The following is a 27445-nucleotide window of genomic DNA, read 5'->3' as shown; positions in this document are numbered from 1 at the left end:
TAAGGCTAATGGTTACTTTTCATGGTATCCTGAGGTTCAGGGTGTTTTAAGCTGGGGGTAGGTGGTTAGAGGTAGGAGCAGGAGTGAAAGGAAAGGTCTGATTCTCCTAGAGGACACAGGAAGACCTTTTTCTGGAATTAGGGAATCTGCCAGGAGGAGCTGTTTTAGGCACTTCTGCTCCGAGCCTTCTATATGCAAACACTCTGCGGGTTTAACTGCAAGCTCAGAAGTGCTGGTGTAAACACAGCAGGGTGAGAATGAAGTTCCTGCATTTTCCTGTGTATGGTGAGTCAGGGCTTCTGGGTTCCCTTAACTTTGTGCTTGTCTCGGTAGCTTTCTGTCTCAGTCCACCCTCCCGCTCATGCAGAGGGCCAGGGTATGGGTGGCCACAAAGGAGAATGTGCCAGTGAGGCAGTGAAATATTTTCTGAGAAACCATCTGCTTTTGTTCAGAAGAAAGTGCTGAACATCGTTCACAGACTTCTAGGTCTGTAAGCTCTTTAGGGGCGGGCATTCTGATTACCATTGGCCTCCTGGAGGAGGGTTGGAAACTTGTGGTGTGATACCTTCTGCCACTATCTCCTGCTGGGCCTCAGCCCTGGCCTGCCTGAGCAGGCCTAGTTCTCCTGTGAAGCTTTCAGCCTGACCTCATGCCACACTGTGAAACGAAACATGTGCCAGTTGAGAAATAATTGCTGAGCTGAGACACTGGCTGGGCTGCCCTGTTGTTCCTAAGTCAGAAGAAATTCCAGGTGGGAGGAGAATTCAGGTTTGGGGCTTGTTGGTGTCCATGTAAAATATGACAAAGGCCTGTTCAGGGGGGTGTTTTCAATTCTGTGGGCTCAGCAGATGATACTACTCAGCCTTTGGGAAAATGTCCAGTTGGCTCCTGGCTTAGGACTCTCCACACGGAGTTCCAAATGGTAGGGCTTATCCCCTACCAGAATAAAAGTATGGCCCAAATTATGTGTTTAGAATTTGCTTGGGCTTTAAACATGAAACATTCCCTATGCCTGGTAGAGACAATTCCAGTGTCAGTGTCCCACCTGGGACCTCTACAGTCCTCAGTAAATTATGATTGCAATGAATTAGAAGGCTTTTGTCTTCCATATCCATCATCCATTATAGCATCTGTGTCTCCATCTGGTTAGGGGGAGGGAAGCTGAAATCATTGATGTATCAATAGAAGTAATTTAGCTTAGGAACTTGCATCTATAACTTACCTTGTTCCACTTTAAAGTCAAGACAAGCAAGTTAAGCTAGCACACAGGTGCACGTGCTTCCAGATGCCACATGTGAACATTTGTTGATCATGTAACTACCGATGAGACTTTAGCTAGAAGATAAATTAAATCTTAGCTAAATCATTGTTTTTCATTCTGGTGGCTATAAGGATGAATTTGCTCTCAGTCTTGATACATTGCAAGCCCTTCAAACACAATAAAAGATGAAATCACTCACTTTTAAACTGAGGCCTTCGGGGAAGCTTTTGTAAAGGGCAGTAATGAATTAGGCTTTCAGTTGTAGGACATCAACCCTCCGAGAAGAGGCAGAGACCCGAGGGACCATTTATTTCCCTCTGAAACTGCACAGCCTGGGGAATGGATTGAGATGCTTTCTCCAGTCCCTGTATAGGTCATCCTTGCAGAGGTAGAGGAGGAGTGGGCAGGTGGATGAATAAAACAGGATAATGCTCAGCTTGGCAGTGAACTTGCCTTAGTGTGATGACAGTTCTAACATGGGCAAGAAAATCAGATTGGGGACCAATATGCCAGGCATAGGCTTTTATCTCCCTAATAGATCCCAAGCTAGTAGGCTTGGATTCTGCCAAATGGCCATCCCTCCTGTCTTCTGCCCTGTACCTTGTAGTTATACCGAGGTGAGAATCCTGCTGACCCCAGTCCCGTCCCCTCTCATTTCAGGAAAACCCTTTTCTGATTCAGGTAGGGGGAGAGGAGGAGTTAAGGGCTCCGTTTACTCCCAAGTCATGGATTTTTAATATTCCATTTTTATTACTAATATACCTCTGTTCCTAGAAGCTACTGGAGTCTTGAGTGTTGTGGGAAAAGGCTAACTGTGAATTAAGTTAATGTTTTTCTTATAAGAAATGGAAGTTTATTTTTTTATTGATATTACTATGTGATAAACTGAGTATGCATATACTGAAATGGAAGGAAATTTTAAAACTATTATTCTAGAAGAAATGGGCAGTTTTGTAATTTGGTGGTGGCTGAGACCCCATAGAAGTTTTACTTTGTAAATAATTTGGAGAGTGAATAAGGAGATTGTGCTATGAAATCTTGACATGCTCTTTAGGAGGTAGACTTGACAGTCCTAGGAAGGTTGACATAAAAATACCAACCTTAAGTAAAGCTCTAGTACAAAAAAGGGTAAATGTCATCATTCTTATTTTTAGGCCTCTTTCTTGAGAGAGGTGGGAGTGGGAGGTAGTGTTATAACTGGCACTTTAATTCGTTTTTGGAACTAGAATTTAGGGGCAGTTGGATGAAATTGCAAATTTTGAAGGGGAATAAGAATTTTCTAGTGCTCTATAAAGAAATGATGGAGAAAAAAGCCTTGCTTTCATCTTTTTAGAATTTATTCTTGATTTTTAGCACACTGTGGGGCTTTTAGAGCTAATATGATCTAAATTCAGAAAATTTAATTTTCATAGCAGGCCAGGTGTGAATTACTTATGTTTGCTGTAGAATGCTTATTTAGACTAATAATAAATTTACTTTGCTGTCTAAGGCTAGTCAGAGAATGTGGGGATGAGGCAGGATGTTTTCAGTTAGCCAGAGATGATCCACAAAGTGAACAGTCCACACAGAGGTCACTGAGTTGGATGGTTGCAAATATATTGACATTAGAGTGAAAACTCCTTCCTTTGGGTAAACTAAAGAAAGATACAGTATATTGAAAAATTTTAAGATGGTGTTATACAAAAAAAAAAAAATTTGGGTCTAACGTGTCCATGAAGACTGTCAAGTGAAGAATGGTGGAGATTCTGGGCGTTTGAGCAGCCAGCCTGGATGAGTGACTTCAGGGACAGAGAGCAGAGGAAAGCAAAATGAATTTCCTTTATTTACCCAAAGTTTGTTGACTGAATTTTTGTATAGGTCTGGGAAAATAAGCCTAAACAAATAGTTGTAGCCTTAGAAAAACTGTTTTCCCATTTCTTTCTGAGTTAGAATCAGCATAGCCTCCCTGTCGCCTTAAATGTAAAAATCCTATTTTGATTAATACCCCAGCCTAAGAGTTACAGCAATACAAGAGACTGAATCTCACGCCTGTAATCCCAGCACTTTGGGAGGCCGAGGCGGGCGGATCACAAGGTCAGGAGATCGAGACCACAGTGAAACCCCGTCTCTACTAAAAATACAAAAAATTAGCCGGGCGCGGTGGCGGGCGCCTGTAGTCCCAGCTACTCAGGAGGCTGAGGCAGGAGAATGGCGTGAACCCGGGAGGTGGAGCTGGCAGTGAGCCGAGATCGCGCCACTGTACTCCAGCCTGGGCGACAGAGCGAGACTCCGTCTCAAAAAAAAAAAAAAAAAGAGACTGAATCTATTTTTGTTTTGGGTCTTTACCTCATATTATGAAATTAGTAAGACACTTCATAAATTTTGCCCCGAACACTGGTGTGCCCAGGTATGCCGTGCTCTCTGTTTCCAGTGGTGGTAATTTTAAGGCCTAAAGAAAGCTGGGGTTAATCCTGAAGCTAAGAGTGAATGTTTCTTGCATTGATTTTGTTCTGTGGTACAAATAACATCTATGAATATCATATCTGTATATATATGAACCAAGTTGTGTGCAGAGAGGTTGATATAACTATATTTACAGAAAATGATTTTTACAATTAAAGTTCACATTTTAACATGAACATGTGTGCTGCAGTCCCTTCTCCAGTCCGAGAAAAGTGGTTTGTGGTAGGAAGGAATGGTGGCCCACCCCATGAGCAGAGCCCATGGGGGCTGAACCTGACTTCACTTACAGTGACGATGGAGGAGATTGGGGAGCTGCTACCTGTCCTTCTGGAAGCCACGGTCTGGACAGACTTTCTCCAGGTAATGGGAAACAAAGTTGGGAATGACTATGCCACCCAGAAGAGACAGGGCTGTGTACCCTTAATTACATCAGGAAACTTCTGGAATCCCACAGAGACCACCACCCTTTTACTTTACAAACTCTCTTATCAGAGTTCAGTTTAAAATTGTATGTGTATATATATATATTGTATGTGTATATTCTAAACTTTTATTTCATTTTTAACCTTTTGGGGAGTTAGAGTATGTATTTAGAACCAGTATAGGGTACATTGCTATCACTGGCTCTGTAAATCAAATGGCCTGGATTCAAAGCCAGGTTCCTATTTTCTGAGCTATGTAACCATATATTATTACAGGCTGAGTATCCCTTATTCAAAATGCTTGGGACTTAGAAGTATTTTCAGATTTCAGATGTTTTAGGATTTTAGAATCTTTGCATTATAAATCCAAACCCCAAAATGTTCCACCGGGCACTTCCTTTAAGCATCATGGTGGCACTCAAAAAGTTTTGGATTTTGGAGGATTTCAGATTTCACCTTTTCAGATTAGGGATGCTCAACCTGTACCTACTTCCTAGGGTTGTTGTGAGAACCGATGCATCAGTTACATATGTGAAGCACTGGCACTTAGGAAATATAACTGCATCCAAATATGTGCAAAGCAGCTGTGAGGAAAGGAAAAAAGCTTTATAAACTTTATCTTAAACTCTATCTTACAGAGAGCAACTATGGTTTTTTTGTTTGTTTGTTTGTTTTGAGATGGAGTCTTGCTCTGTCACCCAGGCTGGAGTGCAGTGGTGTGATCCCGGCTCACTGCAACCTCTGCCTCCCGGGTTCAAGTGATTCTCCTGCCTCAGCCTCCAGAGTAGCTGGGACTACAGGCGCCTGCCACCGCACCCAGCTAATTTTTGCATTTTTAGTAGAGACGGGATTTCACCATGTTGGCGAGGCTAGTCTCGAACTCCTGACCTCAGGTGATCCACCCGCCTTGGCCTCCTAAAGTGCTGGGATTAATCTTTGCATCTGAGTGAAATTAATCTGTCAAAAAGTTTGTACTAAACGGAATCACCTGGGAAGGGTGGCCGACTTCCCGATGCAGATTCCCGGGCCCCATCCCCAAATTGGGTTATTAGGTTCTCCTCTAGATAGCTCAGCATTCCAGCTTTGGCTGACAAGCCTCACTCAGGTCACTCTCTCTTAGTTGCACTGTTAAACGTCTTCCATGCAGGCTTTATAGGGAAGGACAAGGCAAAGAACAAAGCAGTCAACAATAAGGAAACCAAGCCCTCACAGGAAAGAGCCTGAATCAAGGAAACAAGGCATCTTTATATTTAAAAATGAATAGGGTTCTAAAGTGGCTTCCATATCCTTCCTCAGTTATATGTACCATTATGATTAGAACCATAACATGAGCACACAAACACACACTGGTAGCCTATCAGAGAAGAAAGCCAGATTCTGCACTGGTCCTTGGAACTGTTATAGAACCACGATATGCGAAATGCTCTCGGCTCAGGTGAAAACTTTTGTTTTCATATACCACAGCATCCTTCCTCCCTACCTGTGGGTGGTATGGGATGAGTGATTTTTATGCTGATGTTTGGAACCATCTGTTACGTTTTTGCTAAAAGCAGAACTTTTACCACCCTAAAGAATACAGTGTGAAATAAGAAAGCCTTCCTTTTTGTGATCTTCATTCATGGACTTTTCATAGCTGTTCTGTAATCTACTCAAGCATTGGTCTCTCTCCCATCTCCATGGGATGTGGGGGCATGGTGTATGTACTCTGTCTTAAAAGGGATCTGCCTGAGAGAGAGCCTGCAGCTAAGGCCTGCCAGCTCTGCTTCCTCCCCTTCCCCCTGGCAATCCTCCCTCATTGATCTTCCTGTGGTGCACTGCCCCCTAGAGTGTGAGAACCTCAGGGGCACTGAACAAAGGAAAATGTCTGTGGTAGTAAAAACGGTGCTAATGACTGGCTGGCAAAGCCCTGGCAAATCAGGTGGATTTTAGTTCTCTGCTTTCAACAGACTAAAGGAGAATCTAATCAAGTTGTTAGTTGATAGATCATCATTAATAATTCTTGATGATAGGGCACTGTGATCTTTGTCGAAATTCCAAAGGAATTCAAAGAACTGTACGACATTGCTAACATAATTCTGTTCCATAGAATTTATGTGCTTACATCTATAAAGAAATGAAACAAGGAATACATCCGAGGTTGAACCCCATCTCAGCTGTAAATCACATTCATGTATTCTTGGATAAATGAACTAATTAGGATAAAGAACATTCTAATAAAACAACTTTTAATCATCAAAGAATTATATTAATACCGTTTTCATTATATACCAATAATTATGATAACATTTGTTCTGGACTGAGATAGATAAACACTTAAAGCAAGAACTAAAAAAACTTATTTCCATTTATATTTTTTGTTGACAAGATAATGGAGTGAATGATTAAAAGATGGCAGGCATAATAGATTACATTCTGATAGGATTCTTGGCTGAGAAGTAGTATAGCAATACAGAAGGAGAAAAGCCAATTTGAAATGTTCAACTACTAAAGAACTAGCTCATTTATTTTTATAAATGAATGAAGGGTGTCAAATTGTTACGATATTTAAATTGTACTGGATATGTTTAAAATAGTGATGTAACAGTTTTTATTTTAGAATACCAATATTTACACGACACCAGCAAATACATACTTTGTCAACTATTTAACTTCCCATGAAAAATTTTAGATGTCAACTTAGATGGGTGAGGGGATACATGATTTTTCAAAATACTTCTGGGGGGCACGTGAGCAGAATACTTTGTGGACCACTGCTTTAAAACACTATTTCTCCAAGGACGGTTGAGGGACAACTTACAGAATCACCTGGGAAGGGCAGCTGACTTTTTAAAAATGCATATTCCTGGACCCCATCCCCAAATTGGGTTATTAGGTTTGGGGTAGACCCCAAATAAATCAATTTTCAACATGTACCCCAGATGGCTCTCATGCAAACCATTTAGGAAGCACTACTTAAAAAAATAAAAACTAGCAATTTACAGTATTGTAGCCATGGCTGAAGAGGGAACCAACCTCGCCTACATTTCTGGAGTGAGGATAGAACTGAAATAAAAGCTAAACAGGAGCCGGAGCTCACAAAACAGCAGCACACGTGAAGGAGCCTAGAAATAGGAAAAGGTCGCCAGGGAAAGAATGCACTTTCCTGGAATTCCTAGCACGGTCAAAGAACAGAAATGGAAGGGCGTAGGCAGGCTAAGCCCACTGTGGGCTCTCCACTGTGGTTGCATTTGGAAGAAAACAGAAGAAAGTCCTTTTCCATCTTGAACCAGCCTGAGGAAAGTTCGTGTTTAGGAGCGCCGACCGTCACACCAAAATAAAACATGCACTAATGGAAGCGGATTGCAAAGCAGGTGACAGAGCACACTTTGGGAAGCACTGCTGGAGTGGGGACAGAGGGGTACTTGCCATGAAAATGCCCTGGGGACCCTCTGACGACACTGTTGGGATGGTTGAGGCACCTGTTCTTTTGGTCCCACCGGTGGCCTAAAGTGTGGTCTCAGAGCGCTTGTCTTCTGCTGCTCACTGGGTGGGGCTTGCGAGCATCTGTTCTCTCTTCCTAGGATCACAGAAGAACTGCAGCTTCCTGGGGAGCAGTTTCACCTCCACAGGCATCGCTTCATACTCCTCACTGTCAATGCTAAAATAGCCCCCTGCTCCCTGGGAGAAGAGAACATTCAGAACAGCTCAAACCCACATCAGTGGCCTACTGGAGTTGGGGTCTCACAACAGCACCAGAACAAGTTCATTACGGAAAACAACATCCTCTCTTGAGGATTACCCTAACGTTCTTTTACAAAAACATTCAGTGCCTACTCTATGATGGCACAGTGCTGGTTCTGGAAACATCCTAATTCTACCATCCATGAAAAAGGATTTATTTTCTTTTTTTAGCCCCTATCTCCTCCCAGAGTATTTTGGGATTTGAACAACATGGTTATAATTTTGAAATATGTATTAAAAGGCAAGGGTCCTGCAACGTCTTAAGGAACTCATAAACATAGTCCTTCTATATTATGCTAATCCTTCTCAAATAAAAATAGAGAAAGACAGCTAATTCTCTTATGACAAGCTATTATATCTGCTGGATCATTTTCATTATTCTCTAAGACTTGCTTAGCTTAATATACCTAAGGTATACGAACATTAATATCATTACAGAGTCTATGAAACGCTTCCATAACTCATGCATTTAATTCAATATTTATATCGAAACTGTGATGCCAGTCACTATGGGGATACCTTCTCTTTACCTATAGTCTTGTCTGAATACAGTAATATAATGGCCACATGTCTTCAAAGGCTATCTGAAGAGCCTCTTTTCCGTATTGCCAATTGAATAACCTCCCAATTCCAGATTCTATTTCCATTTTTTTCACTTATATAGGTTATTCTAAGCATGGCATTTTGTAATACAGAAAAATTCAGTGTTGAACTGAAAACTGCTTCCAGATCCTTTATATAAAATGTTAAAGTAAAAGCAACTATTAACATTTGCCAGCTAGACAATTCTCTGTCTTAATGTAGTCACCTTCTGCACTATTTACATATGGAAAAATAAAAGGAGACCTAAAAAACACTTGAGGGAAGAACCTTGGCTTGAAAACGATGGGAGTCTTCAAGAGTCCAACTCTAAATCCATGACTCCGAAGGGGATTCTGCCATCCTTTTCGGCTCCCCGCTAATATGACCCAGAGCCTGGCAAAATGCTTGGCACACAATACGTGCCTAAGTGTATGGGTTAGCTAACAGAGAGGAAGGATGGGACACAGCAGAGGGGCAGGCTGACGACGAACGAATCAAATGCTGTGGATGTTCCGACCCCTTCCCCACTCACCTCGGGGACAAGCAAGGTGCACCGGCTGGCTTGGAGACACTCCGTGCCCTCAGCATGCAGCTTGGGGTTTCTCACCTTTCGACTTCTGTGGGCACAGGAAAAAGCAAGCTTAAGACCAGTGATGGCAACTGCATTAGGTTGCAACAACGTAGCAACTTCTTTCCCCCTTTTTATGAGGTTACATAAGTGGACAGATGGTCTATTAAGCCACAGAGTTCTGTAAATAATTTTTCCACAGTGATTCTTGCTTAGCATTGTGATATATTCTAGACTGAATGTAGAGAACTGTGCATGAAGTTATGACTTTCTCTGAAGTGCTCTTGATTTTAAAATTGATTTAAAAATAATCATTCCACATGTAACTAATTCTCAGATTGTTAGTCTCAAATTTAAAAATCAGAATGAAATTCAATTCTTTAGGAAAAGTACTAAACTTCTGGTATTTGGTACTTCTTGTGATTTATTACTTGAAGGAGAAAATATTTTTACTTTAATGTAGATATTTTTATGTATATGAACAACTAGTCTTAGAAGTTCTCTGATAACCCTTCCTATCTGTGGGTCCCACTCCTGTGGATTCAAGCAACCGAGGATAGAAAATACCTATTTTTGCAACTGTACTGAATATGTACAGACTCTTATCCCCTAGAGAATACAGTACAGCAACTATCCACATAGCATTTACATTGTATTGGGTATTATAAGTAATCTAGAGATGATTTAATGTCCACAGGGAGGATGTGCATACGTCTATGCAAATACCATGCCACTATATAGAAGGGACTTGAGAATCTGGATTTTGGTATCTGAGGGAGGTCCTGGAACCAATCCCCCAAGGATACTGTGGGATGACTGTATTTATAACACAGTCTATTTGGCATACAATATCTACCTTGAGTAAGTGACTATGGAGTAAAATTTCCAGCGCATATTCAGACACACATTCCACCTCATGCAGATATATCCTTTAGGCAGTGGAAGTACAGTAAAAGCTAATCCAGGTAAACTAGTCCATTATTTATCATTCATTAACAACAGTAATTCTACGAAATGGTATCAGAGTTTTCTAATGCAACTTCACAATGTTCTCTTCAGATATCCAGAGGAAACAGACATTGCTTGATTTCACTTCCTGTAGAGAACAGAAGGACACTGTGGCTGCCACTGGTGCTAACAATGCAGAACATAGTGGCTTCGCCTAACCTTAGCAATAGAATTGGGGTCTCTATTTCTGGATCCCAGTATCATAAAGGAGATTTGAATATTGCTGGTCTCGCTGGCCAGACTGTCAATGAAGATTGTGTGATTTCTGGACATTCCGTAGAAGGAACAGGATTTTCCCTTCTTTTTCCTATAGATACAGCAAGAAAATCAAAGGCTGCAGAATCAGCTATTCAGTCTCTGAAGAATTTATGCCAAAGGCAAGAACAACAAACTTATGTGCCTGTGTAGATAATGAAGTAGCCATGGAGACCAGGCCGCTGCAACAGAAATGTGTGATCCCTAAGTGGGCACGAGAGGGAGCTCTGAGACAAAGCACAGAAAAGCAGAGCTGAGCAAATTACCAGTTGGCATGGGAACACACCAGCTCCTCAGATGCTCTGAAGGAGGATTTATAGTGTTCTTAACCAATACAATTCTGGCAGAGGTAGGACTTAACAAATCACAGGACTTGGAAGGGTATTCTGTGTTGGAAAGGGAAAAAGGCCTGGGCAATGCCCAAGGTACTCAATACCTTTTCCAGTTTTCCATGAAGGCCCTGGCAATAAGGAGGACGTGGTGAACTGACATAAACAGTGATGGATACTGTGAAGTGCTTCACAATATAAAAAGACTTGACACACATTCTCTTACTCAAGGCTGAACGCCGGTCCTGAGATCGGCAGAGACGATTGTCTTATTTCATTCTGTAGATGGGGAAAGGATTCAGACGCTAAATGATCCGAGTCATGACGTCGGGTAAGTGGCAGAATCAAAATTTGCATTCAGCTCTTTGACCCTGAAACCAAAGTTCTTGACGCTGTGTCATGCTCCATTGAATTCTTTGGTTTCAGTTGAAAAACAAAAACTGCTCTTACATTCTGATCCCCACAAAATGAACAGTGACGGCCAGCACAGGAGAGGGGCACTATACATGTCAGCCCCTAGGAAAGAAAGAACATCGAAATTCCCAAACAAGACAAGGCTGTGGCTGGATCTCTGTCTTAGACTTCATGGGGCACTCTGAATAGTACAATCTGAAAAAATCACAAGCCTCATTTCCTATGAGCCCCAGTCCACTTACCCTATAGTTATAAAGTCTCCTTTGCTGATGGTGTCAGGTTCAATGCAGATATTCAGAAAATCTTCTTTGCTCTAAAAAGGTTAAGAACACTAACGTCATTACTCTTAAAATTTGGCTAATGCAGCCTGTTGTCATCCTCAGCTTTGATGGTTCATAGTTTGAAGCTATGTACAAATAGGGGACTCTACTTGTAGTGATTTAATTCTGAACCTATTCTCAGTCTTTTTTTTTTTTCCACTAAGAGCTTTACTGAGGTATAATTTATAGAAAATTCATTTCCATTGCTTGGCTTTTTTTTACTACATAAGCAAACAGGAAACTCAGAGTGGGAGGTTCTGGATGTTCTGTCACTCACTAGTAATTATTAACTGTTCTAGTCTCTAGGATTACTTCCCTTGCAGGCCAAGCTTTCAGCCCATCCCAGCAATCTCAGTGTTCACTGTACATCAGCTTCACATCACAGCATGGAATCAGCTGCTTGGTGTGGAGAGCCCAGGTGCCTGTGCTCCTTTAAATGCTCTACATACAAATTTGGTATGCAACCAGAGTTGAAAAATAGCAATCCATTTATTCTATGATAATGTTTAAAAACTTTCCATTTCCAGCCACAGAAAGCTCTGGATGATTTGAGCTATGACAAAATGGCTATAGAACAGACTTGATTCTTGGACTACTTCCCATAACTTGCTACCAGTCAGTGACTAGTCACACAAACCTAGCCCTCTGTAAATGAATCCCACAACTTCTATGTCAGCATCAAATAGAAGTCTTGTTTCTTTGGGGGTAGATTCAAAATCATCAGGCCCAGGATAACCCACAGGCCTCTGAGAGCCGTAAAGCCTTTGCCTAAGATTGAAGGGTAACAAAGAACAACTAACTCTCAACTAAGAATTACAAAACATAAAGTGGATGACTTTGAAAGTTCACCTTTTATTCAGCTACTTGCTGAGTACCAATCATGCACCATGAATCCACGGAGCTTGGGTTACACCAATGAACAAAATGCACATGAATTTCTGCCTACAAAGAACTTTCTTTCTACCATAGAGACTGGAGGGAATAGATAGATCATAGTAAAAGGTAAAGTATAAACTGTGTTAGAAGATAAGGATACCACAAGTATTTCAGAGTATATTAGAAAAAAGGAACAAAGAAGCAGAGCAAGGAACATGAGGTGGCGCTGATGGCAGTGGCTGCATTATAAAAGGGGGTTCCATGGAGAAGCCTTGGAAAAGAGACCTGAAGGAGGTGAGGGAGTCAGCGATGTGGACATCCAGAGCAGTGGTTCTCAAACTTTAGCAAGTGTCACTGGAGAGCAGGCAACACTCAGACTCTGGTTTCTCTTTGTCAACTAAAAAATAAATAAATTTTTGGCCAGGTGCAGTGGCTCACGCCTGTGATCCCAGCACTTTGGGAGGCCAAGGCGGGTGGATCACCTGAGGTCAGGAGTTCGAGACCAGCCTGGCCAACACAGTGAAACCCCGTCTCTACTAAAAGTACAAATATTAGCAGGGTATGGTGGCAGGTGCCTGTAATCCCAGCTACTCAGGAGGCTGAGGCAGGAGAATCGCTAGAACCTGGGAGGCGGAGATTGCAGTGAGCCAATATCGCGCCATTGTACTCCAGCCTGGGTGACAAGAGTGAAACTCCGTCTCAATCAATCAATCAATAAAAATATTTTTTTTTAAACTCAGACTCACCCCATCCCAAGTTTCTGGTTCAGTAGATCTGGGGTGAGGCCCATGAATTTTCATCTCCAGCAACTTCCATGTGATACTGATATGTTGATCTAAGGATGGGACTTTGAGAACCCCTAATCCATGGATGAGGAATCCATGCCAGGGTAATTACTGGGGCAGAGGCCTTCAGGCGGTGGTGGGGGAACATGTCTGACAGCACAGAACAGCAAGGAAGCCCGTGTGGCTGGAGCAGAGCGAGTGACAGGGACAACAGTGAGGAAGACAGAGGGAAGAGAGGAGCTACATCAGCAGAGCCTCATAGACCATGGTGAGGAAGCTGGCATTTAGGCTGAATGAAGCAGAGAGCCACTGGAGGGTTTTAAGGAGGGAAATACGTTCTGGCTTCATTTCAATAGGATCACTCTGGCTGCCGTGTTGAGAATTAAGACAGGAGTAGTATTGGAGAGGGAGACTGGGCTAGGAATTAACTTTATAGATAAATGTGTAAGAATGGCCCAGGGTTCAGGAGCTCCCAGGAGCAATGATCTGCTCTGACAATAAGACACTGAGAGGTGGGGCTGGGGGGAGAGTTAGAGAGGAGGAGGAAGAATGGGTTAAAGCAGTGACGAGACAGGAGGACAACCACCAGTCACCAGGCCCAGCATACAAGGGGAGGAAAAGAAAGAAAACACAGCCACTGCTTAAAGGCTGTGGGAAAGACAGAGCCCAGGGGAGAGCCACGCTTCAGCTAGAACAGGGTTGGGAAACATTTTCGGTAAAGAGCCAGAGAGTGAACACTGAAGGCTTGCAGACCATGAGGTCTCTCTCACAGCTATTCAACCCAGCCATGGTGGCTGAAAGCAGCCAGAGAATGAATTAGCGTGCTTGTGTTCCAGTAAAATTTGACTTACAGACACTGAAATTTGAAGACAATTTCCACACGTAACAGAAAAATACTCTTGGTTTTTTTCAATGATTTAAAAATGTAAAAAATATTGTTAGCTTCAAGGCTGTATAAATACAGGCAGCAGGCTATTCGGGCCTGTGGGCTGTCCTTTGCTGACCCCTGTTCTAAAGCTTTGTTCTGGGAGCACAATTAAGTTACCTATAAAGAAACTGTGGTTCTTTGGAGATGAGCCTTTAGCTTTGTTAACAGGGAACAGGGCAGCCTTTAGTCTAGAATTAATTTTGACTCACTAGTGAGGTGATACCTTTCTGAGGACATTACCCAATGCCCCATGTCTGAAGAGGATTTTCTACTCTAATTGGTTCGAACACGAACTATTCGTGGCTTTGTGAGAGGACTGACGCTCCCGAGACTGTCCCGCCTGCTCATTGCTAACTCAACCTCCATCTCAAGTGGTGGTTTCTCACATGCATGCACCTGTCAGTACTCAGCTGAAGACTCCAGAGGAAACCTCCATAAACTTCTAGCTTGGTTCTGGGTGTGGCTCTCCTTTCCATGTGGTTTTCTTGAATCCTGCCTTGCAATTCTAGCTGCCTTGATTTCTCAGAATTCTCAAAGGCCCCTCAACCGAGGGGGGCCATTGGCTGTGTGGGCTCCCTCTCCACAGGCAGTGGCCTCTCTCCAGCAGTCTGCTGGGGCAAGCATCAGGCTCACCGTGTTTGACTCCCTGCTCTCTGGACTCACTGACCTATGCTGCTTGTCTCATACCAATGTCTCATACAGTTTTTTCATAGATTTTGTCTAATGTTTAAGGTGTTTAAGGTATAAAGCTGGTGCTTTTTGCTCCATCTTGGCCAAAAGTCTCACATTAGCATTCAAAAATCAATTCATTTTATTGCTTTGACAGATTAAATGAGGAAACTTTATTATCTCAATAGATGCTGGAAGAGTACTTAATAAAATTAAGTATCTAAGATATTTAACATGAAAGATAAAAATGGTTAGCAAACTGGGAATAGAAAGGAACTTCCTTAATCTGATAAAGGGTATCTATAAAAAAAGAAAACACATTAAATACAAGAATGAAGCAATGAAGACTTTCTCTCTAAATCAGAAATAAGAAAGACGATGGGGACTCCTGTTATTGCTACTTCTACTCAACCATGTACTGAGGTCCTAGCCAGTGCTCTAAGTAAAATGAAGGATTGTAAGGATAAGTATTTGAAGAGAGAAAACAAAACTTGCACTATTTGCATTGGCCATGACGAAATCTATAGAAAATTTGAAAGAATTCATTGAAAGAAAGTTAGAATAATTAATAATAATTTAATTAGGTTGCTGATTCAGCATTGATATAAAAAGTAAATTATATGTCCATCTACTAAATCAGACAGAAAATGAAATTTTAAGAGATATTATTTAGAATAGCATAAAAATTAAGATAACTGGGAATATATCCAGGAAAAGACAGGATATTCTAGAGAAAACTATAAAACTTCATTGAAAGACACTGAAGCCCTAAACAAATGAAGAGATACACCCCGTTCATATTCGAGAGGAGTCAATATTGTAGAAATGTCATTTCTCTCCAAATTGATCTATGGGTACAATGCAGTGAGATCAATATTATAACATTTCTATGTGGAATTTAATAAACATTCTAAAATATTCATAGAACTCAAATGAGCTAAGAATAGCCAGGAGACTGTTTTAAAAAAAGAAAAACATGGAACTTATTATAAAACTGTAATAATTAAGAGAAGCAGAGTATTAATGTAAGTATGAGAAAATGGAACAACAATAGAAGAAAAAGACTAGAAACATTTACATGTATATAGACATGATGTACGGCAGAGGTCTATTGAAGATCAGTGGGGGAAAATGGAGATTTCAATAAATGGTGCTTGGACAACTGGCACCAACTTTCTATTTGGAAAGAACATAAAATTGGAGCTTTACCTCCATCATTCACAAAACTCACTTATAAGTGGGGGTATTTCCTTTTTAAAGAAAAATGGAACTATGTTGCAAATCTTTTTTCCCATGTCAATAGATAGAAAATAATACATCTATAATAGACATGATTTTTAATAAATGTACCAAAATTTATTCAGTCTGATTAGTTCATTGCAAATATTTTACTATTATAAATACAGTGAGCATAGTTGTATAAGAGATCCTAATTTTCACACATTCTACACTTCTACAGCTTCTTTCATACACTGAATGTACTGGTTTTAATAAGTGAACATTTTGAGCTATTACACGGCAGCTACATTGCCTTTAATGTATTGCATTTGCTTTTATTTTTATAAAGAATTGTGCAAAAAAGAAATGAATTTGCTACTACTAGTGATAAGCAGCACAGTATCGTATACTTTTATAATAGGCACAAAGATAAAAAGCACTTGGCATTGTGAGTGTGGCTAATCTTGATCGCCATCACATACTCACTGAACTTAATCCATTCATTGGTACTCAGTCATCAGAGAAAAGAACAATGGTAAAGAACATGAACAAAATACTCGAAATACATATTATTAAAGACTTGGTATAAAGGAGATGTATAATTAGAAATTTTATCTTTCTCTTTTAAATTCCTCTGGAACAGAATTTTTTTTTTTTTTTTTTAGCATTCATATATCCACTTTCACCAGTGTTTTTCAGATTTCCATTATGTAAAAAAGGACTGCCTACATTATATATTCATCAGATTATTTCAGTAGGATAAATTCTTAGAAATACACCTGATAGGGCCAAAGGTATGCATATATTTTAGACACTTCATAGATACTATACCCAGTTGCTGAGATAGGATGTTCCAATTTATATTCCCATCACAAACACACACCACCAAGCTTTTAACCTATAACATGCTTTTTAGTCATGACAATTCAATGTTACTATTTTAATTTGTATTTCTTTGCCAAAATCACTCTGTTTCCTTACCTACAAAATGCAGATAAAGATATTTACCTATAAGGATTACATAATATTATGTAAAATTCTTAGGACAGTGCCCAGCATGTAGTAAATAGCAAATATAAGCTATTTTTTCAAATGCTTATTTCTTTTATGAATTTTCTATTCTTACCCCTTGCTCACTTTTTATATTAGTCCTTTGCCCATTTCTTATTGCTTTATCCTAAGAGCTTGTTACAAGAAAAGTGAATTCCTGGTCTATCACATGATAATACTTTTCCCAATATGTCATTTAAAAGTTTAGAATATCTTTTTAAATAAAAAGACAAATGCATCAGTATGATTTTTGCCTTAAGTGTCATGCTTAGAAAGGCTTTGTCCTCCTTAAGTTTATACTGATAATCACTTAGATTTTACCCTAATACTTTTTTAACTTCAAACTTCTATTTTAAGTTCAGGGGTACATACACAGGATGTGCAGCCTTGTTACATAGGTATAAACATGTGCCGTTTACCCTAATACTTTAATCATTTTATTATTTTACATTTAGTTCTTTAATCAAACTAGAATTTTTTTATAGGATGAAGGGAGCTATATTTTCCAAATGTTTTGCAATGGACATGTATTATTTTCATAATTAGAAAACAACTCAATACTCTGAATATTAATATTAGAATCAAACTTTATCACTCTATTAATATTGGAATCAAACTTTTCACGACATTCCAACTCCATCTGCTAATTTTCAGACTGGCCTAGACAACTGTGAACAGACTAATTTGCATAAAAGCTGAATGTAATTAGTCCAGTTAACAATTACTTTCCTATTGGTATATTACCAAGGTTTTCTCTATACCAGGGTCAGTAAACTTTTTCTGTAAGTGACCAGATAATAAACATTTTAGGCTTTGGGCCATACAATCTGTCACAACTACTCAGCTCTCCCCTATAGCACAAAGGCAGCCACAGACAATGTATTTGTGAATGAATATGGCTGTGCTCCAATAAAACTTTATTTATGGATACTGAAACTTGAATTTTACATATTTTTCTGTTCACAAAAATTATTCTTCTTTTGATTTTCTTTGTATCATTTAAAATTAGAAGATTCTTGGCTTCTGGGCTATACAAAACAGGTGGCAGACCAGTTTGCCAATGCCTGCTTTATTTCAATACTTTCGGGTGTGTTTTCTATAGCAGGACCACCCAACAGAACCTTCTGCACTGACAGACAGGCTGTATACCTGTGATTTCCAATATGGTGGCTACTAGCCACATATGGCTGTTGGGCACTTGAAATGTGGTGAGTGTGACTTAGGAACTAAGTTTTCCATTTTATTTAATTCTAATTAATTTAAATTTCACTAACCACATGTGGCTAATAGCTACCATATGGGATAGTGCATACCTATAGATTGGGCCTAAATAAATCACATGTAGATATAGATACAGATGTACGTGTGTGGGTATTTTTCTCCTGAGGATCTAATTTGACATATTTAGTACAGTCACAAAAATTGTGGATATTTATTCAAGTAAAAATTCCACAATTTTTTTCCAGTGACAAATGGGAATAGTTAATTTGCATTTCTAAAGCCCTCTTGCCCTAAGTTCTCTGAATGCCAATTAAGCAATGAGCAGAACATGTGATCAGAGCCCCAGAAGCATTTATGCCACTCCTGCAGGTGGCAGCTTCTCCTCATTGCTGTTATTCCTTAAAGGCACACCGCATCCTCTTTCCCCTGACCCTGCCCTCTCTATCTCCACAGGGTAAAAATAAAAATAACTGAATTAGTGGGAGCATTCTATAGCTGTTGTCACTTTTCTTAGGTACCAAATGCTTTTCTAATAAAAAAGCACACTTACTGTCGGGTCAAGCTGATTATTCCGTGTTGTGATGGACAGTTCAACGGTGGACAGCTGCACATCTTTCCAGACCTCTGGGCTCACCTCTTGGGAAAGGGCTGTGGGAATCCATTAGATACAGGTCAGTTTCTTCCATTAACATTTAACCACCCACCACGGACGGCTAGCTGCTAGCTGCTCAGCTCAGTTTCTCAAGCCTTTCTGCTGACTCTTTGCCTTCATTTTATTTATTTCATGCTTCTTATACATAGAGGTAAAAATGGCATCTCTGTGCCTAAAACATCACTACCAAAAGCAGTCACATTAACAGAAAGATTGTGCACAGAGACTGCTATGCCCATTGATGGCACATTGCTTGGGCATGCTCTGGTGGCACACAGAAGGATCAATTCAGTGATTCCTGAAAGGCTTCTCCTGCTCTAGTTAAGTCTCTCAAACTGATTTTGGAGGTCTACTTTAGGGCACTCCTAAACTGACCAGGGCCCTCCAATCCTCAGTCGCCACATTGCTCACCATCCTGTGGTTGTGCCCAGTAGGATGCAAGCCTTCGTAATATTCTCCTGTACAAAGAAGGTCTTTGTACAGGGGTCTCCTCTGGTTCACTGGGAGGTCTCTCTGTAGGTCCCGTGTATGAGATAGAGGCTTGATGAGTCTGAGGCCACTCCTTTTAATGTGGAGAGAGAAAATTTTCTTATGCATATACAATTCCACTCTGGGAGTTTCTCTCAGTAAAGGTTATTTATTTGTCTCTTTATACCTGCTAGAAAGTGAATTAATAATCTCCTCTCACTGGATGGAATGCTAATTTGGAGCATGGAATCCTCAAGCTTTCTTTTCCTCTTAAAGCTAGATCTTAAAAACCATGAATTCAGCAAGTACTGCCTCCACTGCTCCCCCTAAAATGGACTAACCACCACCATTTACACTTGTCCAAAAAGAGGGTGAATGAACATAGGGTCATCTGTAATAAATTCATCTTTGGCTTACAGATGGTGATGCAAAATGAAACTGAGGAAATCCAGTTGCATCAAGTACCTACCTCACTTCTGGAATCTTATTCCACACACAGGACAGAATGGTTTAGCCCAGGCTCACAATCCAGCCCAAGGCTTCTCACTTCTGCTTCAAAGCCCATCACCCTTACACTTTTTTTTTTTTTTTTTGTCTTCTGCGTCCTGGCATCCCAAGTTCAGTGTCATCCTGGATCACATCCTGACCGCATGAATAATTAAAACTATACCCTAGCCTCTCAGCCCTTGACATCACCTCCAATTCACCACATCCACCCATTTCCATGGCCACATCCTGGCCCCTAATGTCACCCAGAACTATTTCACTTTGGAAATCTAAAACTCTGAGATCCTACCCTCTAATCACATCCCATATTCTTCTGGTTGATTCTTTTGTGCCCATTGTGTCTCTTAGGGTGAAATGCTTCCCTGTTCTCAAGTTTCCAGGTGGTGAATTACAAAACAGTAGCAACACTGGCTTCTCTCACTCCACCACTTACTCCTCCCTGAGTCTAGAAGGACCAATGCATGGATCCAGCCCCTTCCTTTTTCTCTCTGACAGCAGCTGTCCTTGTCTCAAACGTTCACTGCTTCTTCTAATTTTCATGTGGTGAAAATTAGCTTCTTGTGGTGGTCTCTGCCCTGAAGGAGCTGTTTCAATGGATACTTTCAGTTCACAGTATTAGGAGATCAGATAGAGACCACGTATCTGTGCTCTGTCTTCCACTCCTGCTGACATTTATAAAGCTGACGTTTTGATCTTCATCTGCCTAGTTCCTACATTTGTTTTCATACCTTGGTTCAAACTAAAAAGAGGAGGAGAGGGGTTTTATTGTGGGCCTCTGAAGACCTAAATGCCCCAAGTTTTCAATCACACTGAGGATTCTACTCCCTGACCACTCATTTTCCCTCAGTGCCAAACTGATAGTCCATTACTTTCAATCGCTTTCTTTTTCCACTTACTCCAGGCTCTCCTGTGTTTTTATTCTTCTACAATATGTCCTAGAAAGCCCCAATTCTGGATCAGCCTTGTCACTAAGTTCCTGTACTCTTACATCATGGCTCAGTATTACTAGAGGAGAAAATGATACTCCTGCTGAGTACTAATATGGGGAAAAGCAGTCACCCAAAGGAGCATTCGTGTCTACAAATCGTTAGCCTCAGGTCTTCAATGCTACTTGATAATCCTAAGCCTCCTCCTTCATTCATCTTTCTTCAGAATCCCCCATACCACTACCCACCGCCTTTCTGACAGGATGACTGCTTCCTATACTTCAGTGAGAATATCAGGGACGTCAGTGAGAATACCTTAACTTTCTCTAATCTCATTTTTATCTGGACCTACCCTTTACTCCTCTCCTGTATCAATGAAAAAAGGTGTCCCTTCTCCTGTCCAGGGACAATCCAGGACTCTGGATCCCACACCCTTCTACCTGCTCTTGGATTTTGCCAATTCAGTCATGCTTTCTGTCTCCCTTCTCCTCACCTCCTCACATTCTTTTCTTTTTCTTCAGTCTAGAAACACAAGGATATTCTCCACTTTTAAAAACTCCATATTGATCCCATGTTTCTCTCAGCTTTTGCCTTCCCTATCTCCTTCTCTTCAAAGTCAGGTTTCTTGAAGGAGTAGCCTGTCCTTGCCATCTCCACTTCTTTACATCACTTTTATGTCTCGACTTTCTTCAACCGGGCTTCAGCCACCACACTTTGGAGGCTGCCCAGCTTTTGGAGGCTGCCAAATTTGATGGATACTCTCTTGTCTGTATATTTAAAGTCTTTGCTTTTGCTTCTTGAAACTCTTACTTTTCTCTTGAAATTCTCTCTTCTATTGGCTTCTACGTTAGTATTCTCTCCTGCATTTTCTCTTAGCACTTCTCAGTCATTTCTGGTAGTTCTTTAAATGTTTATGCCCCTTAGGGATATTGCTGGCCATCTGTACTGAATGGTAATTTCACCCAACCCATGGTTTCAACACTGTTCACACACTTATGACATTTGAATCTGTTTCTGTAGCCCAGACCTCTCTGCTGAATTCCAGACCTAAATCACAATTGTATCTTTGCTTGTCTGTACCACAGGTATGTTAACTCTACATAGATTAAACTGAAAATTTCATCTCTCTTCACTCTAGTATTATCAACATCAGTGGAAAACTCCAATTACCAAACTCTAGTCCCTCATACCAGAAATCTGATAATCCTATATTCTTCTGACTTTTGAGGTTCTAACTTAACAGTTCTTTAATCCGTCTTCTACTGTCAATACTCACTGTTACCTCCTTAGTCTATATGTTACTTCCCACCTGACTACTTTAACAATATTCTATCTAATGTCCTTGACTTGAGCTACCTACATCTTATCTGTTTTTCTGTTTAGAAAAAAACAATTTTTCTAAAATGCAAATCTGCTCATGTCATGCCTCTGCTTAAGACTCAATAACTCCCCATTGCTTTAAGGATAAAAGTCAAATTGCACATCAAACCCCGCCATAACCTGCCCTTACCTAACCCACTGGCTTCACTTCCTGCCATTTTACTGCATTAATCATAATTAAGGGCCATGTCACACCACTGTGACTTCACACAGCCTTTAAATGTTTCAAAATTTAGTGTAAGTGTCACCTCCCCTGGGAAGATTTCCTGACCCTCACTAGATTGAGATGCCCCTCCTCTCTGCTCCCGTCTTAGTCTTTCTATCTGTCTCTCACAGCACTGGCCTAACTGCTGATTTGCTTACACTTCCCTCCCAGCATATGAATACTTCTGTTGAGGGCAGGAAACCTGTCTCATTTGACTTTGTATCCCAAGCATATATCAACAACTGTTTGCTGAATAAACGGTGGAAACAGTTTATATTCCATTTAAATATGTAGCTACTCTGTTTCTTCCTAAATGCACTCAGAACTCCACCAATGAAATTATTCCCTCGAGGAGTAACCGATTTTACTAATCCAGTTTGCCCTTGGTATATAAAGACCTTGCCCTGCCAAGTTCATTTTTAAAATTATATACATTTACTTCTAGTAGTCTAGTGATTTTAGGGTTTTACATTTAATTTTTTAATCCAGCCAGAATTTTTTTAAAAGGTAAAGGAAGCTATGTTTTCCAAAAGTTTAAAGGGTAAAGGAAGCTATGTTTCCACATGTATTACTTTTATAATTAGAAAAACACTCAATAACTCTGAATATTAACATTAGAACCAAACTTCTCACTACATTCCAACCCCATCTGCCAATTTTCAGACTGGCCAGCCAAACTGTGAATATACCATTTTGATTTGCATAAAAGCTGAATATAGTCTGTAGTCCACAGGTAAAGATGACTTTTCTATTAGCATTTTCACTAATAAAAGTTGTTAGGCTTTTCTCTATGCCAGTATTTTCTATTGTATCATATAGAGTAGCACTGCCCAACAAAACCTTTTCTGATAATGGAAATGTTCCATACCTATACTCTCCAATACAGTCACCACCACCTATACTTAGCTAGTATAGTTTGAAACCTACTAATATAAACACAAACCTGTACAATTAGATATTACATATTCAGATGCAAATCTTCAATTCATTTCCAGGTACTAACATAGACAAGCATACAAATAATCGGTGGGACATAGGGCATTATGTTCAAGGTCTGTCTGGCAAGAGAGTGAATTAATAGCAAAGGGAATTAGAATGCTAACGAGAGATTAAATATGGGTTTGGAAGTAGAGGGAATGAGTTGGTAGATGAGGGGTGACTGCTTATCAAAACAGGAATGCTTTTTGTATTTATACTTAATCAAACATGCCCTGTTTTAGTGTTGAAGCATGCCACATTCATCTGTAGCAAGGAATTAAAAAAATATACCAAATATTTGCATTACAGAGAAACAACAAAATAACACAGCAAATATCTACATTGTAAATCACATTTACCTTAAGAGTGCTGAAAAAGTGGGCTGCTTTGATTTTTAGAGGCCCAAGATACCAGTACCTGTGAAAAGACCAAGATAAAAATCTGATAAGAATATCAAAAGAACTATCATGTGATAGATACCATTCATGGCAGACAATAAATTAGAATTACATCTCTGCTATGAGTGGCTATTCTGGTAGCTAGGAGGTTATGGCTTAGTATAAAAGAGTATTACATCCAATTTTAAATCCACATTTCGATGCCTTGTCAAGTTATATGTAATTAGTTAGTTATACAGTAAAGATCCTTGCAATTTATGAGAGATATATAACCAGGCTCCCTGAGTCACTAAATTCACAACATCCTTTAAACACATCCTTTAAGCCATAGAATACAGTTCGTATACAGTTGTCCCTCAGTCCAAAGTCTGCAGATGTTCAAGTCCCTGATAGAAAATGGCATATTTCCACATAATCTATGTACATTCTCTTGTATATTTTAAATCAACTCTACATTGCTTATAACACTTAATACGATGCCTACACATCACTTCATTTGCACGGATTCAACACAGTACTCGGTGTGCAGCCAATTCCAGTTTTGCTTTTTGGAATTTTGTGGAATTTTTTTTTCCCTAAATATTTTCTCTCTGCATTTGTTTACATCTATGGATACAACGGGTCAAGTGTATATTCAAAAGGGCTATGAGTAAAGGATGATGCAGCCACACGAGGATGCAGACACTGCATGCTCTGATGTGCTGATCCCAAGCTAAATGACTAGATCCTGTACACCATGTCCTCTCACACAAACAAACGCACATATGCACACTCAATTAAAATGTGCAAACCAGCATAATTTCACATGACTCCTGTTATACAGCTTCAAAATGGCAAATGTTAAATCTGGGAATAACGAGAATCTATTGCTTATTGCTAAATATATAAAAGCTACTGGAGAGAGGAAGACACCTAATCGGAATTAGAAAATGGCATAAAGTAGATTCTTCTCTTAAAACTTATCTCTGTTAACAAATCACTCACCATTAACTGCTCTCTATTGATTCTGATCATATACATTTATTTAGCATCCACTATGAATGTGGAGGAAACAGAAGAAATATAAAGTATAAATTTCCCACTTTGGGAGCTTATGATTTGAGAAAATAAGACCCAAATAAGTAAAAGCAAACAATGAATGACTATACAGAAAAGCATAAACTGATCACTGCTTATTGGTAAGGGGAATCAAAAAGAGACAAAAAATCACTAAGGGCCTAAAATCATTGGAGCAGCCATGCTTATAAAATGAATGGCACAGAATAAAGTCAGGGTACAAAACTTAGAGTATGGGAAACAGGATAACAGCCAGAGAAAGAGGGAAAAGCTTAGAAGTAAAGGTGCATAATTTCATAATTAGGGGTGATGACAGAGAAAGTTGGGCCTGGAATAACAGACAAAGAGCTTAGATATAATCCAAGAGGGAATGCAGAAACATTCTAAATTATTATTCAGGTTGATATTGTGCTACTACTAATGAGGCCCTGATCATCAGATTTTTTTTTTTTTTTTAATTTCCTTTATACTTTACTTCTTTCCCTAGTTAGCCAAGTAGAAGGTCATCTCAACTCAGGCAGTTACCTTCTACATATTCCTCAGTTTCCTTCATCTCTACCAATAGTACATTTTGCCACTGTCTTTGTAGTCTTCTATAGCTAGCTAGGAAATGATTTCTCCTATCTCTACCATTTCTTTCTTAATACAAAGAGCAACTCAGTGGATGGGCCTAGCCAAGGCAGCACGTAATGACAATCAGAATTTTAAAATTCTTTGTTCAGAAACCAACCAAGATATGGGGCAAGTATATAAAGTAGCCCTGAAAGTGTTGACCTGTACTGTGCTTTACTGTTGCTTAACACATTTTGGAAAGCAATTTGTCCTAACCAGACTTTTTTAGGGAAAGCTAAGCAGTTTCTCTTGGTGAGCTGCTGGATTTGAGATTTCAGATCAAACACAAGGTAATTTGTGGAACCCCATAATCATGGCACACTTGCAAACAAAAAGATGCGAAATACTTCAGAATGCAACATGTAATATAATATGGTAATGTCTCTCTTTTGACATTGCACTGTCAGGAATCTCATTAGCAAGAATAATAAAGTGAAACAAGTGAGAAAAATTTCTGTAAAAAAAAAAAAAAGAGCATGGCAGGCTGGCCTATCAAGTGAAAGAGCAATTTCTTGAGAGCTATGTGTGAGATCAGCCACAATTCATTTAAACTATACTCAAACTGTAAGCCCTCGATTTTAAGAAAAAGTAAAGAGAAAATACCACCCACCAGGTATGAAGCAAATCTCACACGGTGTCCCCTTTAGTCCTGCTCAGCAAGCCCTTGCCTAACTTTACCTCTCCACAGCAGATGGAACACAACACACCCTCTCTCCAAGCCAAGAGTTTCACCGCACACAATGGATTCTCCAAAAATAAGTCAATTCCCATGAAAACCCAGTGCTGGCCCTCTCATCAGCTCCTCAGCAGGCCTGTTTCTCCCACCTCACGGCAGAGCCAGGCGCCGCCTTTCTTCCTCCTCTAAGAGCAGCGGCCTGTGGTCTTCCAATCTGCGAGGCCTTCACAAACATACCTCTCAGGAAAAGTTGTCCGACTGCAACAGCGCCGCAAGGCTGTAGCCCAGGCAGTCCCTTCCACTTGGTAGCCAGCTAAGCAGCTGCAGAATGACTGGCAATCCAGTTCTCCCTACAGCCTAGCTTGAGCCTAACCTATGCGCAAATATTGTGCCTAAAAATAGAGACATACTCTTCTCCTCTTCAGCTACTGCCCAGCTAGTGTTGAGGAAGCTGCAACCTTCCCCAGCCTTTCTGCATATAGGACATAAACCTCTACTTGATTGTTCCTACCTCCATTATTCACACATAATTCAACCTCAAGGCCCACCAAATTTATTCCCAGAAGATCTCTGTGAGTTAAAACCTGAAAGGCAGGGACAGAATAAGATTTTTTTAAAAAAACATCACACATCAATATAGTAATCCTTTACTTGCTAACTTTGACGCCAGCATCTCTGAAAGATCCCCATCGGAGGCCGGTCATTGCAAACACAGGCTGTTCCTTTTCACCCTGGAAGTTAAACACATTTCATTTAAATTCATGATTACAATCAGTCACTTGGAACTCTTTACATGTGAGTACTCAACAAATGTTCATGGCCTACTTTTCATCAAACCAAAATTCTAAAAAGTCTGCTCAAACATTAAAGACATTAACCCTGTGAGTGCTCAGTAAAAATACTTGAATAAGCCACACTGTAAATGAAGGGAAGTTTTACACATCAGGTCTCATGAATCTGCTGGCAGGGGAACATACTGTCATACTTTGGACTGTAAATTTGGGAGTACTAACTATGTTACTTCTTGAACCAATCAGTAGTCAGGTCAGCTAGAATTTCTTTCCTGTACTTGTCCAAGGCAAAGATAACTTAAGCCTGCATTTTCCTTATAGGATCAAGAGCTCTCAAGTGAGATCAGAATCCTGGTACTCTAGAATGTTTCACCTGAATATCTGAAAATACAGTCAAATATGTGCTAGAAAAAGTCAAAATAAAAAGTGATTTGGAGTTAGTCCAATGTTTTATGGCCAAATACTGCATATTATAATCAGTGAATTTCTAATAAATCAGTGAATTAAGCAACATATAGAAAAAATACACAAGGCCGGGCGCGGTGGCTCAAGCCTGTAATCCCAGCACTTTGGGAGGCCGAGGCGGGCGGATCACAAGGTCAGGAGATCGAGACCATCCTGGCTAACATGGTGAAACCCCGTCTCTACTAAAAATACAAAAAACTAGCCGGGCGTGGTGGCGGGCGCCTGTAGTCCCAGCTACTCGGAGGCTGAGGCAGGAGAATGGC

At 40.2% G+C, this 27445-nt stretch overlaps 1 protein-coding gene and 1 long non-coding RNA gene across 2 annotated transcripts in view; one reads left to right on the top strand and one right to left on the bottom strand.

Moving 5' to 3' along the window:
* The first annotated feature begins 3865 nt into the window (after positions 1 to 3865).
* On the top strand, positions 3866 to 8190 carry LOC112620610. Its single transcript, XR_003118558.1, has 2 exons — positions 3866 to 4063; positions 7686 to 8190. It is a non-coding gene; the product is annotated as an uncharacterized LOC112620610 (long non-coding RNA).
* AGK (acylglycerol kinase) overlaps positions 6453 to 27445 on the bottom strand; it is a 103344-nt gene continuing 82351 nt past the window's right edge. Inside the window, exons 10-16 of the mRNA XM_025379334.1 lie at positions 26578 to 26657; positions 23544 to 23601; positions 19132 to 19282; positions 18619 to 18716; positions 11244 to 11314; positions 8960 to 9044; positions 6453 to 7782 (exon numbers count right to left, since the gene is read on the bottom strand). Of these exons, the coding sequence (XP_025235119.1) occupies positions 7645 to 7782; positions 8960 to 9044; positions 11244 to 11314; positions 18619 to 18716; positions 19132 to 19282; positions 23544 to 23601; positions 26578 to 26657 (681 nt within the window). The 3' untranslated portion in view covers positions 6453 to 7644. The remainder of the gene's footprint in view (positions 7783 to 8959; positions 9045 to 11243; positions 11315 to 18618; positions 18717 to 19131; positions 19283 to 23543; positions 23602 to 26577; positions 26658 to 27445) is intronic.

Source organism: Theropithecus gelada, chromosome 3, assembly GCF_003255815.1.
Source record: "Theropithecus gelada isolate Dixy chromosome 3, Tgel_1.0, whole genome shotgun sequence".
NCBI lineage: Eukaryota > Metazoa > Chordata > Mammalia > Primates > Cercopithecidae > Theropithecus > Theropithecus gelada.
This window is presented reverse-complemented; position numbering and strand designations above follow the sequence as displayed.